Here is a 15558-nt window from a genome sequence, read left to right as displayed (position 1 = left end):
CTCTCGCTCTACTCTTGGGCCTTCTGTTTCTCCTTTATTGCCTCCCACTCTCGCTCTACTCTCACGCCGACTGCTGCTCCTTTATTGCCTCCCACTCTCGCTTTACTCTCAGGCCTTCTGCTGCTCCTTTATTGCCTCCCACTCTCGCTCTACTCTTGGGTCTTCTGCTGCTCCTTTATTGCCTCCCACTCTCGCTCCACTCTTGGGCCTTCTGCTGCTCCTTTATTGCCTCCCACTCTCGCTCTACTCTTGGGCCTTCTGCTGCTCCTTTATTGCCTCCCACTCTCGCTCTACCCTCAGGCCTTCTGCTGCTCCTTTATTGCCTCCCACTCTCGCTCCACTCTTGGGCCTTCTGCTGCTCCTTTATTGCCTCCCGCTCTCACTCTACTCTCGGGCCTTCTGCTGCTCCTTTATTGCCTCCCACTCTCGCTCTACTCTTGGGCCTTCTGCTGATCCTTTATTGCCTCCCACTCTCGCTCTACTCTTGGGCCTTCTGTTTCTCCTTTATTGCCTCCCGCTCTCACTCTACTCTCGGGCCGACTGCTGCTCCTTTATTGCCTCCCACTCTCGCTCTACTCTCAGGCCTTCTGCTGCTCCTTTATTGCCTCCCACTCTCGCTCTGCTCTTGGGTCTTCTGCTGCTCCTTTATTGCCTCCCACTCTCGCTCCACTCTTGGGCCTTCTGCTGCTCCTTTATTGCCTCCCACTCTCGCTCTACTCTTGGGCCTTCTGCTGCTCCTTTATTGCCTCCCACTCTCGCTCTACCCTCAGGCCTTCTGCTGCTCCTTTATTGCCTCCCACTCTCACTCTACTCTTGGGCCTTCTGCTGCTCCTTTATTGCCTCCCGCTCTCACTCTACTCTTGGGCCTTCTGCTGCTCCTTTATTGCCTCCCGCTCTCACTCTACTCTCAGGCCTTCTGCTGCTCCTTTATTGCCTCCCACTCTCGCTCCACCCTCAGGCCTTCTGCTGCTCCTTTATTGGCTCCCACTCTTGCTCTACTCTTGGGCCTACTGCTGCTCCTTTATTGCCTCCTGCTCTTGCTCTACTCTCAGGCCTTCTGCTGCTCCTTTATTGCCTCCCACTCTCGCTCTACTCTTGAGCCTTCTGCTGCTCCTTTATTGCCTCCCACTCTCGCTCTACTCTCGGGCCTTCTGCTGCTCCTTTGTTGCCTCCCACTCTCGCTCTACTCTCGGGCCTTCTGCTGCTCCTTTATTGCCTCCCACTCTCGCTCTACTCTTGGGCCTTCTGCTGCTCCTTTATTGCCTCCCGCTGTCGCTCTGCTCTTGGGCGTTCTGCTGGCCAATCACCTACCTGCTGTCCTGTGACGTCATTGTGACTGTAATGGCTGTTTTTTATGTTTGTTCTGGAATGTGCTTGTTGGATCTGATCGACACCTCATGACCATGCAATACATTGTGATTAGCACAGTAATTAGAAACCAAGCATAAACTCTACATTTGTTTTTTCATACAGATACTAATGTGTTTATTCGTAAGATATATTTTCCATGTACCACTGAGTTATATGTTTATGTACTCATTTTGAAGGCTAATAAGTTGGAGCAAGCCTCGGATGAAAGCGATGCAAGTGATAATGAAGATGAAGATGAGGAGAACATTGAGGATATGCTGGCAGAAGAGTTTATGGAGGAGGAGGAAGAGGTAGAAGAAGGTGATGAAGAAGAGACTGATGCCATTGAACGGATGAAAATTGAAATTGGAGAAAAATATATGGCAGACGAGGAGAGGCTGGATGCTTTTCGGGTACAAATATTTGAAACACCACAGAAATAATTTTTTGCTCCTTTTTCCTTTGAGACAATTTTCACCCAAAAAGCTGTTTTTTAATGAGAACTTAAGCTGGTAGAGGAAGTTCACAGATGAATAATTCTAACTGTCAGATTGTATCGTAGCTACGATGGAAGCATTAATTAATTGCATAGCTATGAGTATGTGTTTAAGTAAACCTTCAAGGACAATAGCCCTGTCATATAGTTGTAAGGTCAAAATCATGGAACTTTGAAATATTTTGGTGAGATTCAGCTTTGTGATAGAAGCATATAAATGCAGTAATAACAACTTGCATTTATATAGCGCCTTTAATATAGTAAACATCCTAAGGCGCTTCAATGTTAATGTTGAAATAGCAAACAAAGGAATTTCATATGAATGTGTAAATGCATTTGGATACTAATATTAGACAGTGGTGGCGACCCGGCAGCCTGTCACTTATAATATTGGGAGAAGTTACCAGGACCACTGCTTTTCTTGATATATATTAATGACTTGGACTAGTATCGCTGTTCCCTAAATGTTCCCCCCAGACACTTGCTCCACTTGGCCCGCCTCATTCCCCAAAACCAAGTCCAGCAATGCCTCCTTCCTCGTTGGGCCGGAAACGTACTGGTCAAGAAAGTTCTCTTGAACACACTTCAAAAATTCCTCCCCCTCTTTGCCCCTTATATTTCTGGTCCCTGATCGGCCCCACCCCTCCTCTTACTACCCCTTTACTGTTTGTGCCTCCCTCTCTTTGCCTGTTATCATTATCTCACTGCTGTTTGTAGGAACTTGCTGTGCACAAATTGGCTGCCACATTTGCCTATAAAATAACAATGACTACACTTCAAAAGTACTTAATTGGCTGAGAAGAGCTTTAAGACTTACAAATTATTTAAATCTTACTCATTTGTTCAACCTACTTGAGGGGAAAGATGAAGAGTGGAAATCTTCCTGACATTTGATTGCCATCTTGGTTGGGCAGTCTTCTGCACAAAGTTTTCTTTTACTGGCCTCATCAACTATTTGACATTGCTTCCAAGCAAGCGACCATATCCATCAGCAACAGGACCAATCGCCCCCATGTCTGCTTTGGAGATGCAACCTGCAGTTGGTCCTTCCCAGACAGTGGCTGCCAAAGACAACACCCATCCCAGTCCCATGAAGCTCAAAGAGAGTGAGTAGCCAGCCATCCCCTGCACTTCAGGCGCTCAGGTGGCATCTAGAAGAAGTTCACTGGTACTGATAGATACTAGAGTACGTAAAGTACAAGAGAGAAGCACTTGAGAGAACCAACCAAAATTGCTCCCTAAATACTCCTTGCATTTCACTGGGCAAATGATCGTCATCTCCACTGGCAAGTTATGATGCTTTTTTCCTTTGTTTCTAATTACAGATGTTTGGAAGTATTTTTTAAATGCAACAATTTAGGAGGAAATAGCTCTTTTATGGGTGCGGGAAACTCCAAAAGAACTTGGAGTTTTTCACGTAGTTATCCTATGGTTTTGATTTATTTGGAATATAACCTTTAAGAAATAACTTCACAAACACAGTATTACGCAAGCTCATTAAAACCAGTGTATCAGTTTTATTCTTCTATTTCACAAGTTTGGTGGAGATAAAATAAACTGATTAACAGAATAGTTGAACAAATATTTGAGTTAGAATTATTCTGCTTAATGGTCAAACATCAAATTATGCCAAAGTTAAAGCATAGTTAGTCTATGATCAATTGTGGGCCTCATATATGTTACTCCATTCTCTGATATCTGTATCTGCATGCAAATAAATAATCTGACTCCTTTGTTTGAAATTGTTCTTTGCTTGATATTAACAGGAGCAACTCAAAGAATTTTTTATACCGTGCATTGTGATAAATGGAAAACGCAAACCTCACATTGTCCACTTCAAGTTGTATCAGAAAGTGGAACCACTCGTGAAAAATCGTACTAGCTTGTTTGAAAAATGTTACCCAGTGAATTTAAAACTTGCTCGCAAGTTAGTGGAGAAATCCTACAAACAGTTCAGTAGTTTTGGCCTCTGGGATGTCGTTGAGGTAAGTGGAACAATACCATTAATGCTTATATGTAATATATATGTGGAAAATATATATGTGTGTAATATATGTATAATAAATAAAACAAAATCTTAAAGGAAAAACATGCAAAATACTTCTTCATTAGAAATAATTAAAGATTGAGTCACATCTTTAAACTTATTTATGGAATATTTGTATTGCAATAAAAATTCATTTTAAGTTATGTTTTTAATCTCTTAAAAGCTGTACTAAATGTTAAATTGAGATTTTTAAGGTCATCTTGTGAATCAGCTAGCAGTTCTTTATAACTATCACAGTTACATTTTAGAAATTGTGTTCATTGCAACATTTCACATATATGGAACATTACATCAATCTTGCTTGTTACATGGCTTGATTATTCGAATGTCTTATTGGAAAGGAATATGCAAGACAATGGGTACACAGTCATAATTAAGTCCCCATTTTAAAGTCATATATTCTCTTTATTTTTAGATAATACTTTGATTTGATATTATTTAAAGTTAAAGCAAAACTTACTGCAATTTGGGAAGTAAAGATGGTTGGAGTTTGGGAGCTTTTTGCGCTACAGGCTGAGGAGCTGGGAGATGCAAAATTGAAGTACTGGAGGGAGGGTGTAATTACAACAGTTTACGTAAGCAGTTTCCATTATAAGTGTGGATATAAGAATTTATAATGGAATACACGGAGATGTAAGATTTTTAATAAATTATGTAAATAAAGTCTTTAATGAAATGAGATAAGATAGTTTTCCATCCATCACACCATGCAACATCACTACTGGCAATTGAAATAGATATAATAAATCAAATAGCTTCACAAGAATGAGATACTGGGAACATGACGTGAATTAACAAGCTGTCAGTTTTCAGATAACTATCAATAAAAACTGATGGGAATCCTATAGAAAGGATTTGGCCAGGAAAAGATTCAGAAAACAGCTACTAAAATAATAAAGGAGTTAGAGGCTAAAATATATGAGGAGAGCCTCAAAGAGCTGGGACTATTCTCATAGGAGGGGAGGCAGCGGATGTTGAGGATCAGGGATGTTGAGGATCAATTAAAGCTATTTGAATCGGTATGGAACAAAACAAGGGCACATGAGTATAACCTGCAGTACTGAAGAAATGTGCACCAGAGCCAGCCACTCCCCTCTACTAGCTGTTCCAGTAAAGCTATGACACTGGCATCCACCCAACAATGTGGAAGATTGCCCAGCTATGTCGTATCCACAGAAAACAGGAATGCATCTAACCAAGCCAATAACTGCTCTATCAATCACCTCCCAATCAGCGGTAAAGTAATTGATGAAGTCATCACTAGGGCCATCAAGCAACATCTTTTCACCAATAATCTGCTGATCAATGCTCAGTTTGGGTTCCACTCAACTCCAGACCTCATCACAGCCTTGATCCAGGCATGGATGCAAGAATTGAATGCCAGAGGAGAGGTGAGAGTAGCTGCCTTCATCATCAAGGCAGCATTTGGACTGCGTATAGCACTAAAGAATCTTAGCAAAACTGACGTCAATGGGAGTTAAATGGAAAACTCTTTAGTTCCTTTGACATGGTCGACCACACAATCCTCCTCCAATGCTTCTCCTCCATTGTCCAACTCAGTGGGAATGTTAACATGCTTGATTCCACTCTTAACTATCCAATCATAGACAAAGCATCTCCAGCAGTGGCTCCTCTTCCTGCCACATCACCGTTACCTCAAGAGTCTCCCAAAGATCTATCCTTGGCCCCCTTTTCTTTGTTTACATCCTGCCCATTGGCAACATCATTTGCAGATGTGGGGACAGCTTTCAGTTACCCACTGGTGACATTCACCTCTACCTCTCCAGCACTCCTCTTGACCCTTCCACTGCTGCATCTGTATTGTCAGGCTGTTTGTCTGGCATCCAGTCAGGGGTGAGTCATAATTTCATCCAGCTAAACATTGGGAAGACTGAAGCCATTGTCTTCGGACCCCACCACAAACTGCACATCCTTGCCACCGATTCCATCCTCTCCCCAGTCACTGTTTATGGCTAAACCATACTGGTAGCAACCTCAGTGTTCTATTCAACCCCATATCTTCCCCATCACAGAGACTGCCTACTTTTACCTCCATAACATTGCCTGCTTCTGCCCTACTTTAGCCCATCTGCTGCTGAAACCCTCATCCATGCCCTTTGTCACCTCCAAACTTCACTATCCAATGCTCTCCTGATCTAACTCACATCTTCCACTCTCCATAAAATTCAGCTCATCCAAAACTCTGATGCCAATGTCCTATCCCACACCAAGTTCCACTCACCCAGCACCCCTGTTTTTCCTGCCCTAAATTGGTTCTTAATCCTCCAACATCTCAAATTTAAAATTCTTATCCTTGTGTTTTAATCCCTTCATCGCCCCTCCCTATCTCTGTAACCTCCACCAGCTCTACAACCCCCTATTGTGCATCAACCCTCCCTTTGTTCCACCATTGGGGTCCATGCCTCCAGCGATCTAGGCCTAATGCTCTGGAATTTTCTCTATAAATGCCTCCACCTCTCTCTCCTCCATTAAGATCTTAGAACCCACCTCTTTGACCCCTCCTAATAGCTCCTTCTTTGACTTGGCATCCATTATTTTTGATTATGCCTCTGTGAAGCACTTTGGAATGTTTTCCACCTTAAAAATGCTATAAAAATGCAGATTATCATAGTAGTAGCCCCAGGACATTACTGCAGGACTTCTTTAAGGAAGTGTCATTCGCCAACCTTCCTTAGCTGTTTCATCAATGTCCTTCCCTCCGTCATTAGGTCAGGAGTGTGGCTTTTTGCTGATGATTCTACAGTGTTAGGCTCCATTCACAACTCTTCTGATAATGAAGCAGTCCATGCTAGCCTACAGCAGGACCTAGATAACATCCAGGCTTGGATGACAAGTGGCAAATAACATTTGCACTATATAAATGTCAGGCAATGGCCATCTCCAAAAAGCCCAGTCATCTCCCTTTGACCTTCAAAGGCACCACCATTATTAGTCCCTCACTATCAACATCTTGGGAGTCACCACTGACCAGAATCTTAAATGTGCCAACCATATCCACACCATGGCTACAACATCAGAACAGAGGCTGGGTCCTCTGTGATAAGTGACTCTCCACCTCACCCTCAAACCCTCTCCATAATCTACAAGGCTCAAGTCAGAAGAGTAATGGAATACTCACCACTCAACTGAATGGGTGCAGCTGCAATAACACTCAAGAAGCTCAACATCATCAAGGACAGAACAGTTCACTCAATTGGCACCTTTGTCACCAGGTCAATATCCATCCCCTCCATCAAAAGGGTGCTGTGGCCGCAGTATTTATTGTCTAGGATGCATTGCAGCAATTCACTCAGGTTACTTCGACCTGCTTCCCCTGCGACCTCTACTACTAAGGACAAGAGCAGCTGTGTGATGGGAACACCACCACCTCCAGGTTCCCCACCTAGTTACCCTCTTACTCACGCACCATCTAACTTGGACATGTATTTCTGATGCAGGGTCAATATATAGGAATCCTCCAGCTAATACTGTAGAGGGAGTATCATCACCACAAGAACTGCAGCAGTTTAAGGAGAAAGCCCACCAACGCCTTCTCAGGGCAGCTAGGGATGGGCAATAAATGCAGCCATGCCAGCAGCCCCATATCCCGAGGACAAATAAAAATACAAAATAAGAGGTAGATTCAGGCGGATGTAAGAAAATATTTCTTCACTGAGAGTCCGGTTACTTTTCAGAAAAGCTTACTGTCACATTTCAGGATATTTGACTTTACTGTTCACGAGACGACCTCGGTGTAAATTATGTTAACACCATCTGCATGTTCCCCTCCAAGTCACACACCATCCCGACGTGGAAATATATCACCGTTCCTTCATCGTCGCCTGGTCAAAATTCTGGAACACCCTTCCTAACAGCACTGTGGAAGAACCTTCACCACACAGACTGCAGTGGTTCAAGAAGGCGGCTCATCACCACCTTCTCAAGGGCAATTAGGGATGGGCAATAAATGCTGGCCTTGCCAGCTACGCCCACATCCCATGAATGAATAAAAAAAGGTTAAAAAATCAGTAAAAATTGAAAAAAATACCTTTATTAATATGTATCAAGAGTTCAAAGGGAAGATTTATCTATGTTAAGATTTGTGTTACAACACATTTCTTTAGATAGAAAGAAAGAACTTGCATTTGTATTGTCTTAGCATGGCTCTCACAATGCCACAGTGCTTCATATCCAATGAATTACTTTGAAATATAGTGACTGGTTATTCAAGAAAACGCAGCAATATTTTGCAAACAGCAAGGTCCCACAAACAGCAATGAGATTAGCAACTATATTTTTTTTGGTGGTGGTTGGGATTAGAGTAATTGGCCAGTTTGTGAGAGGAAGGGTAAATGTGTGTGTTCTTACTTATAATTTACTCCTCAAATCAATAGGCTTTGCAACATTGAATGTCAGATGTCACAGATTTATTAAGTATACAATAATTAAACATACACTTAAATGCAGTACTTATGACAAAAACCCTGCGAGTTTAGTCGGAGCTCTCAAACACGTTACAGTTCCGGGCTTGGTATACAGGCTGCAGACCTTAATCGAATTCCAAGTATCTGTTCTAACACCCACTTTTTATAACTTTTTCTTACCCCTTCTATGTGACAATCCAAACGTTTCTTCATTACCTAATACTACTGCATATAACGAGAATTTTAATGAGCTACTTCCCTTGTCCCTTATTAATAACTAGTTTCAGCGAGTTTTTTTCCGTAGACTGGTACAACTCCCCTACTTTGTTATCTTATCGATAGTTTCACTCTTGCTGCTATTCTACCAATCTCCTGCTTACAAAAAGGTTGATTTATTCACAGAAGTATCCTTCTGCAGAACTAACTTATTATCAACTGATTAAAGTTCTCTGCAGTATGCACTGGGATGTTTTTTAATTAGGTTTATTGTCTAAACTGACCATTGCTTTATGTTCAGTCTTAATTCAACACTTCAGTGGTCACTGCATCTATATTGACTTATACTTCCTCACTTAACACACAAAAGCTAAAAGTTACTGTTACTACAATATAAAGAGAGCTCAATAGCAATATAACGTTAGCAGACTTCAGGATAATCTGATTAACCCTTTCCTTACAAGTACAATATATTGCAAACAAATGTGTTTTGAAGCACAATTTAAGCCTGATATGCAATTTCTGGTTTATACAATTCACCACTAAATCAATTAGAATTACAAATGGCTCTGCTTATTTGGTGCTACTTGATTATGGTTCATTTATCTATCTACAAAGATGACCACTTCTAAATAAAAAATGAATGTGAACAAGATTTGTCTAATATCATACAGAAAACACAGGATCATGGATACCTGTGGCTGACATTTTTCAAATTAAACAATTTTTGATATAAATACTATTTGGGTAGAGTGTGTACAAACATGAACATTCTTTTTTTTTGCTTTTTATTTGACTCTGCAGTTAAGTGAAGGAACTGCAATTCAACCTATCCAAAATATGCAGAAAGCTGTCTTCCCTGTAATCCACCGCAAGTATGTTTATTACTTTGTAACCAAGCAGAACAGAGACAAATTCATTGCAGATCCCTTCAAGTATGTCTGCCAGCCTAAACCCAGGCCAGTTGTGCCCATCAAGATTGCCATTGTAGGACCACCAAAGTCTGGAAAGACTACTGGTAGGTAAAGAATTTAGGACCAACTTTGTTTTTAAATATACCTATAAGTAATACATCTATTTACTGATATATCGGTACATATTATTTTCAAAACTGTGACCTCAACGTTGCTTTTGTGGTGTTCACAATGAAGCATGCAGAATCAGTGGGAGGGTACCTCATTAGTAGACAGGCGAGCGCAAACACTTTTTGGGCGCATCTTTGACACATGCCTGCTGCCAGGAACTAAGACCTTGTTCCACGCTTGGGGATAGGGCAGTTGCCCAGGACTCCCACTCTGGCAATCATCCTATTGGCCCCCTGAGCAAGGGTCCATTCTGGCTGGATTGTTCCCTGCAGGAAGTCATGCAAAGTGTTGTGGGGCAGAAGTCTGGCATTTGCAGACTCCTGGTGCAGGGAAAGAAAAAATCTTTTTTTGGCTGACCAGTTGACTTGTGTTTAGTGTTGGTTTGTTGTTGTTAAACTTTCTCAATGTAATGACTGCATCAGGGCCCAGACCATAACTGGGCTGCTCATTAAACTAGTGTGTGATGTGGAATTTCTATCAGGAGATTGTGAGGCAGCACTCCAGATCCTCTAACCCGCAGACGGGGTTTGTATGGCTTTGTGAGTACTCTTCCTCAGATAGAGGGGGTTTCAGTATCCTTTCGAAATTAAGGGTTTTCACAGCTCAGGCAATACTCTCCCAGGAAGAGGGGGTGTGGTCACAGTATCCCGTTAGAACCAACAGAGAGCGGTCTGTATGGCTTGGGCACTACTCTCCAGATAGCTCGAGCCACACGGTTCTGTTCACATTCTAACCCCAGAAGAGAGATCCCTGCACTAAGCAGTGTATTTCTGGTTGGATTGTTGAATATAAATCTTTGAATTAAAATGTCAGGTCAACAATCATCAGAAAAATTGAATTTTGTTCCAATCAACCTGTGTCTGCCTTATGGGTGAACATCAAAAGAATCATTCTATCCAGGTAACTCTGCCTTAATAAACTGAACTTATCTTACAAAGAAAATGCTCTGTCGGGCACATTGGTCCTCAAGACATCACACAATCACACAAAATGATAAATTACGCAATTTATTTTTAAAATTTTCTATGTGCTGGTGATGTGGAAAAAAGAAGTCAAGGAAAAGTCCACATGAGGACTCCTTTGCCCTTAGTTGAATGAGATATTTTGGCTACTTCAGGTAGTGGCCAACTTGTCTTGTACCTTTTTGAGGTCAGTTACATAGGCTATTTCAGATATTTTCAGGATACACTTTTTGTTTGTTTTATAGTGGCCAGGAGGTTTGCCAGTGAGTTTGGACTTCAACGTATTTCAGCAGGAGAAGCTGTTCGCACAATTCTGGCCGTTCAGAAGAAGACTGAGTTGGCTGTTCACATTATTAAACATCTCAAAAAGGGTTTGATAGTGCCAAATGAATTTGTTGCAAAATGTCTAGAAGTGGTCTTGATGGATATTGTATGCAATACCAGAGGGTATGTTTCAAGTATTTCTAAATTTATATATCTATATATCTATATATATATAAAAATATTACATCTGCGTGCACTTCTAATCTGCAAAACTTACCTCTTGTTGTCACACTTCCTGTCACACTTTTATGTCAACTTTCCATAATAAATTCCTATGTTCATGTTTAAAAAGGAAAAGCCCCAGGTCAACTGGCTCTTGTTACTATGTAATTACAGGCTCTGGCATTAGGTATGGGTGTATTATCTTTTCCTCACAGAACACACAAAGGCCTAGAAATTGGGCCAGGTAGAGCCCGTTTTTCAGGTACTATGCACCCTACGCCTGCTTGAGGTCCCCGCTCCAACATTGGTTTGCCCTAAGGCAGCCAGCGCCATCGTGGGCTGCATTCAGGAAACCCAGCCCCAAGGAACGCCTGCAACAAAGAAGGTAAGTAACTTACCTCAGTGTGGAGCCGGGAGGAGCAGGAGTGCTCCCCCACCCCCGACCCCACATTAAAGGACCCTCTCCATCGCCGTGTTCCCGGCCCCAAATCCCTGACCACTGATCTCCCTCCCTCCTGTCCCTGACTCCCGATCTCCATCTCCCCCAGCCCCGATTCCTGATTTCCCACATCCCTGGCCCTGAAATCCCCCAACCCAAGCCCAGATCCTGCAGGCCGCTGCCATTACCTCCGCTCCACCCCCGCCCGAAGTTACTGATTTCACCCCCCACCTTTCTCCCCCCCCCCACCCCGAGGCCCGAAACCTCCTTCCCCCCCTCAGGATCTGCAAACTCCTCTCCAAGTTGCTGCAGTGTATCCTGTAGATAGTACACACTGCAGCCACGATAAGCCGGTGGTGAAATGGGTGAATCATAGAATGATACAGCACAGAAGGAGATCATTCGGCCCATCGTGCCTGTGCTGGCTCTTTGGTAGAGCTATCCAATTAGTCCCACTCCCCTGTTCTTTCCCCATGGCCCTGTAAATTTTTTCCCTTCAAGAATTTATCCAATTCCCTTTTAAAAGTTATTATTGAATCTGCTTCCGCCGCCCTTTCAGGCAATGCATTCCAGATCACAACAACTCGCTGCATAGAAATTTTTTTCCTCATGTCACCTCTGGTTCTTTTGCCAATCACCCTAAGTCTGTGTCCTCTGATCACCGACTCCTCTGCCACTGGAAACAGTTTCTCCTTATTTACTCCATCAAAATCGCTCATGATTTTGAACACCTCTATCAAATCTCCCCTTAACCTTCTCTGCTCTAAGAAGAACAATCCCAGCTTCTCCAGTCTCTCCATATAACTGCAGTCCCTCATCCCTGCTACCATTCTAGTAAATCTCTTCTGCACCCTGTCTAAGGCTTTGACATCCTAAAGTGTAATGCCCAGAATTGAACACAGTTCTCCAGTTGAGGCCTAACCAGTGTTTTATAAAGGTTAAGCATAACTTCCTTGCTTTTGTACTCTATGCCGTTATGAGTAATATCAAGGATCCCATATGTTCTTTTAACAGCCTTCTCAACTTGTCCTTCTACCTTCAAAGATTTGTGTACATACACCCCAAGTCTCTCTGTTCCTGCATCCCCTTTAAAATTGTACAATTTAGATTTCATTGCCTTTCATTCTTTCCACTAAAATGTATCACTTCACACATCTCTGCACAAAATTTCATCTGCCATGTGTCTTCACACATCTCTGCCCATTTCACCAGTCTGCCTATGTTCTCCTGAAGTCTGTTACTGTACTCATTGTTTACTATATTTCTGATTTTTGTGCCATCTGCAAACTTTGAAATTATATCCTGTATACTCAAGTCCAGGTCATTAATATATATCAAAAAAAGCAGTGGTCCTAATACTGACCCCTGGGGAACACCACTGTATACTTCCCTCCAGTCTGAAAAACAACCGTTCACCACTCCTCTCTGCTTTCTGTCTGTCCCTTAGCAAATTTTGTTCCACATTGCCACTGTCTCTTTAATGCCATGGGCTTTAATTTTGCGAACAAGTCTATTTTGTGGTAATCAAACATCTTTTGAAAGTCTATATACACATCAACCGCACTACCCTCATCCACAATCTCCATTACTTCATCAAAGAACTCAATCAAGTTAGTCAGTGATGGTGAATTGCTGATCAAATTAACTGTTTTGTCCTGGATGGTGTCGAGCATCTTGAGTGTTGTTGCAGCTGCACCCATCCAGGAGAGTATTCCATTGTACTCCTGACTTGTACCTTGTAGGTGGTGGAGAAGCTTTGAGGAGTCAGTCAACACAGAATACCCAGCCTCTGACCTGCTCTCGTAGTCATCGCATTTATGTGGCTGGTCCAGTTGAGTTTCTTGTCCCCTAGGATGTTGATAGTGGGGGAGAGGGAGGGGGAAATTAACTCTGAAGTCTATATGGTTGAAAAGTTTTCCAGCACTCATATCTGTATAATAATATGGGGATAACCATCACTTCATAAACTCATGCCTTCATTTTTACCAAAATATCTTTAGCCTTCTATATCCACCTTAATCTTCCAAAAGCAACAGAAGCAAGTACAATCTTTCTTTTCATGAGGCAATAGCGGCCTGAAAATAACACCGTTGGAGACCTCTTCGAAAAAGTAATTTTTCTGGGTTATCAAAAGATTTTTGTGGGGCCAGAAGGAGCAGTGCTCCTCCGGCCCCACAAAAATCTTCCGCTTGCTACGGCCTGTCCTTGCCCCTCCCCCGCGGCATCCACTTCCTTCCCCCCAAACAGGCCTTACCTGTAAGCTCGCTGATTTTCCTCCTCACCAGCCTGGCGAGCTGTAACACTCGTCACATTGCACTTATGATATGAGTATGCTAATGTTTGTATTCACTGTTTTGGAAGGCACTCAAGCCAGTGCATACCTGAGGTTTTCTTTTGATGCAACAGTATTTCATCAGTGGGCTTTATAAAACACTTGAATTCCCCACAGGGACAATGGCTGAATTTCCTGAGGAACTCCACTCTTCTACCAGATTGTAACAATCTTTGCCACTTGTTAGCCACATTGTGGTTTAGATATATGATTATTAAGCCAAGGAACTGAGGGCGCTAAATTGGGCCGTGTAGCGCCCGTTGTTTCAGTGCTACACGGCCTCTTTGACATCTAAGATGGCGTCTTAGATGCACACGCATGTTTCCAGCGTGACATGCACTGGATGACATCTTGGTATAGGAGTTAGTGTAGGCGCAGGTAACGAACGCTGGAATCATGTAAAGCAGGGAGAAAATGGATACCATGGGCAGCATTTTAGCACCTGCTATCGGGGGCGTTCCTGGCGGGGGGCCCTGAAAATCGGGAAATCCCGGAGCGGGACCGGAGCCCGCCTCGAACCCGCGCACTTCCGGGTTCCCCACTGAAGCTCCGGCGTGCGCGCAGCCCCCCCTGATGGGAATCCCACAGGCAATTAAAGCCAGCGGGATGCCACTTGAAGACATTTATTTCGCTTGTTCAGGTCATTAACTGACCTGATTAAGGGATTATGTGAGGAGGGGTGGGATTTTAGAGCAAACTGGGACTGTTTCCCACACTGGGGGAAACACTCCCAGTTCAAATGGAGCTGTTGCAGCCATCAGCCTGTGGCAGCTGCAAAGGTCCATTTGACAGGTGCGGGGGGAGACCCTCACTCATTGCAGAAGGCCACTCTGTCACTTGGGACAAAGTTTGGCCTCCACCACCCTCCTCCTGACAATCAAAGTCACCAACTTGCACACTTAACCCGGTGTTCAGACACATGTACCTACCTTGCGGACCCCCTCAGATGTACATCTTCCGGATGGGGGCCGCCGTAGCTGCAGTCATGACCTCCTCGGAGGGCGAACAGCATCACCAGCCTCGCCATCCACGCCATCCACCTCTGACACGTGGAGCTCCACAACAGAGTGCTGTGACACATCTACCTGCACAGCAGGAGGGAGGGCTACCGCAGAGAGAGATGCGTTGCAGTGGGCACTACCCTCGCCACAGGGTCCACAGACCGAGGCTCAGCTTCCTGGACCTCTCCGAGCAGCAGTGCACACGGAGGCTCAGAGTCACTCGACATGTAGTCGTGGACATCTGCAGCCTCCTTCGTGCCAAGCTACTCCTGGCTGGCCCGAGCACCATCTTCTTACCTGTCGCTGTCAAAGTCACCACTGCCCTCAACAACCTCTCCTCCGTATCCTTCCAGGGTTCAAACGGGGACATTGCTGACATCTCTCAGCCGTCTGCACAAAAAAGCCCTGCAAATACACCTACACCCACTCTGCAGTGACACAATGGGCATCAGTTGTGGGTCTTCATAGTGATCCTCAGGAAAGGGCATTATTGCACAGACCAGACAAGATTCGCGAAGACATGGCAGTAGTGGTGCCAATATAATATGTAATGTGAGTTGGTCAGAAATTCAATATAAGTAACAACCATGACAAACCCTCAAACACTCTTGTGCATCCCCTTCATGCTCATGACACGTTTGCCTTACGCTGCCTACTGCACATATGTGATGCATGCCCTGTGGCTGCAGCACAGGTAGTGGCAGGTTGAGTGAGGCTGGC

The 15558-nt window shown here is 43.6% G+C and overlaps 1 protein-coding gene across 1 annotated transcript in view; it reads left to right on the top strand.

Moving 5' to 3' along the window:
- ak9 (adenylate kinase 9) overlaps positions 1-15558 on the top strand; it is a 404375-nt gene that overhangs the window by 314449 nt on the left and 74368 nt on the right. The window contains exons 24-27 of the mRNA XM_067985304.1: positions 1548-1763; positions 3613-3831; positions 9338-9551; positions 10826-11027. Coding sequence (XP_067841405.1) covers positions 1548-1763; positions 3613-3831; positions 9338-9551; positions 10826-11027 — 851 coding nt within the window. The remainder of the gene's footprint in view (positions 1-1547; positions 1764-3612; positions 3832-9337; positions 9552-10825; positions 11028-15558) is intronic.

Source organism: Heptranchias perlo, chromosome 5 (assembly GCF_035084215.1).
Source record: "Heptranchias perlo isolate sHepPer1 chromosome 5, sHepPer1.hap1, whole genome shotgun sequence".
In the NCBI taxonomy this organism is placed as follows: Eukaryota; Metazoa; Chordata; class Chondrichthyes; order Hexanchiformes; family Hexanchidae; genus Heptranchias; species Heptranchias perlo.
Note: the sequence above shows the minus strand (reverse complement) of the source record. Positions and strands in the feature narration are given on the sequence as shown.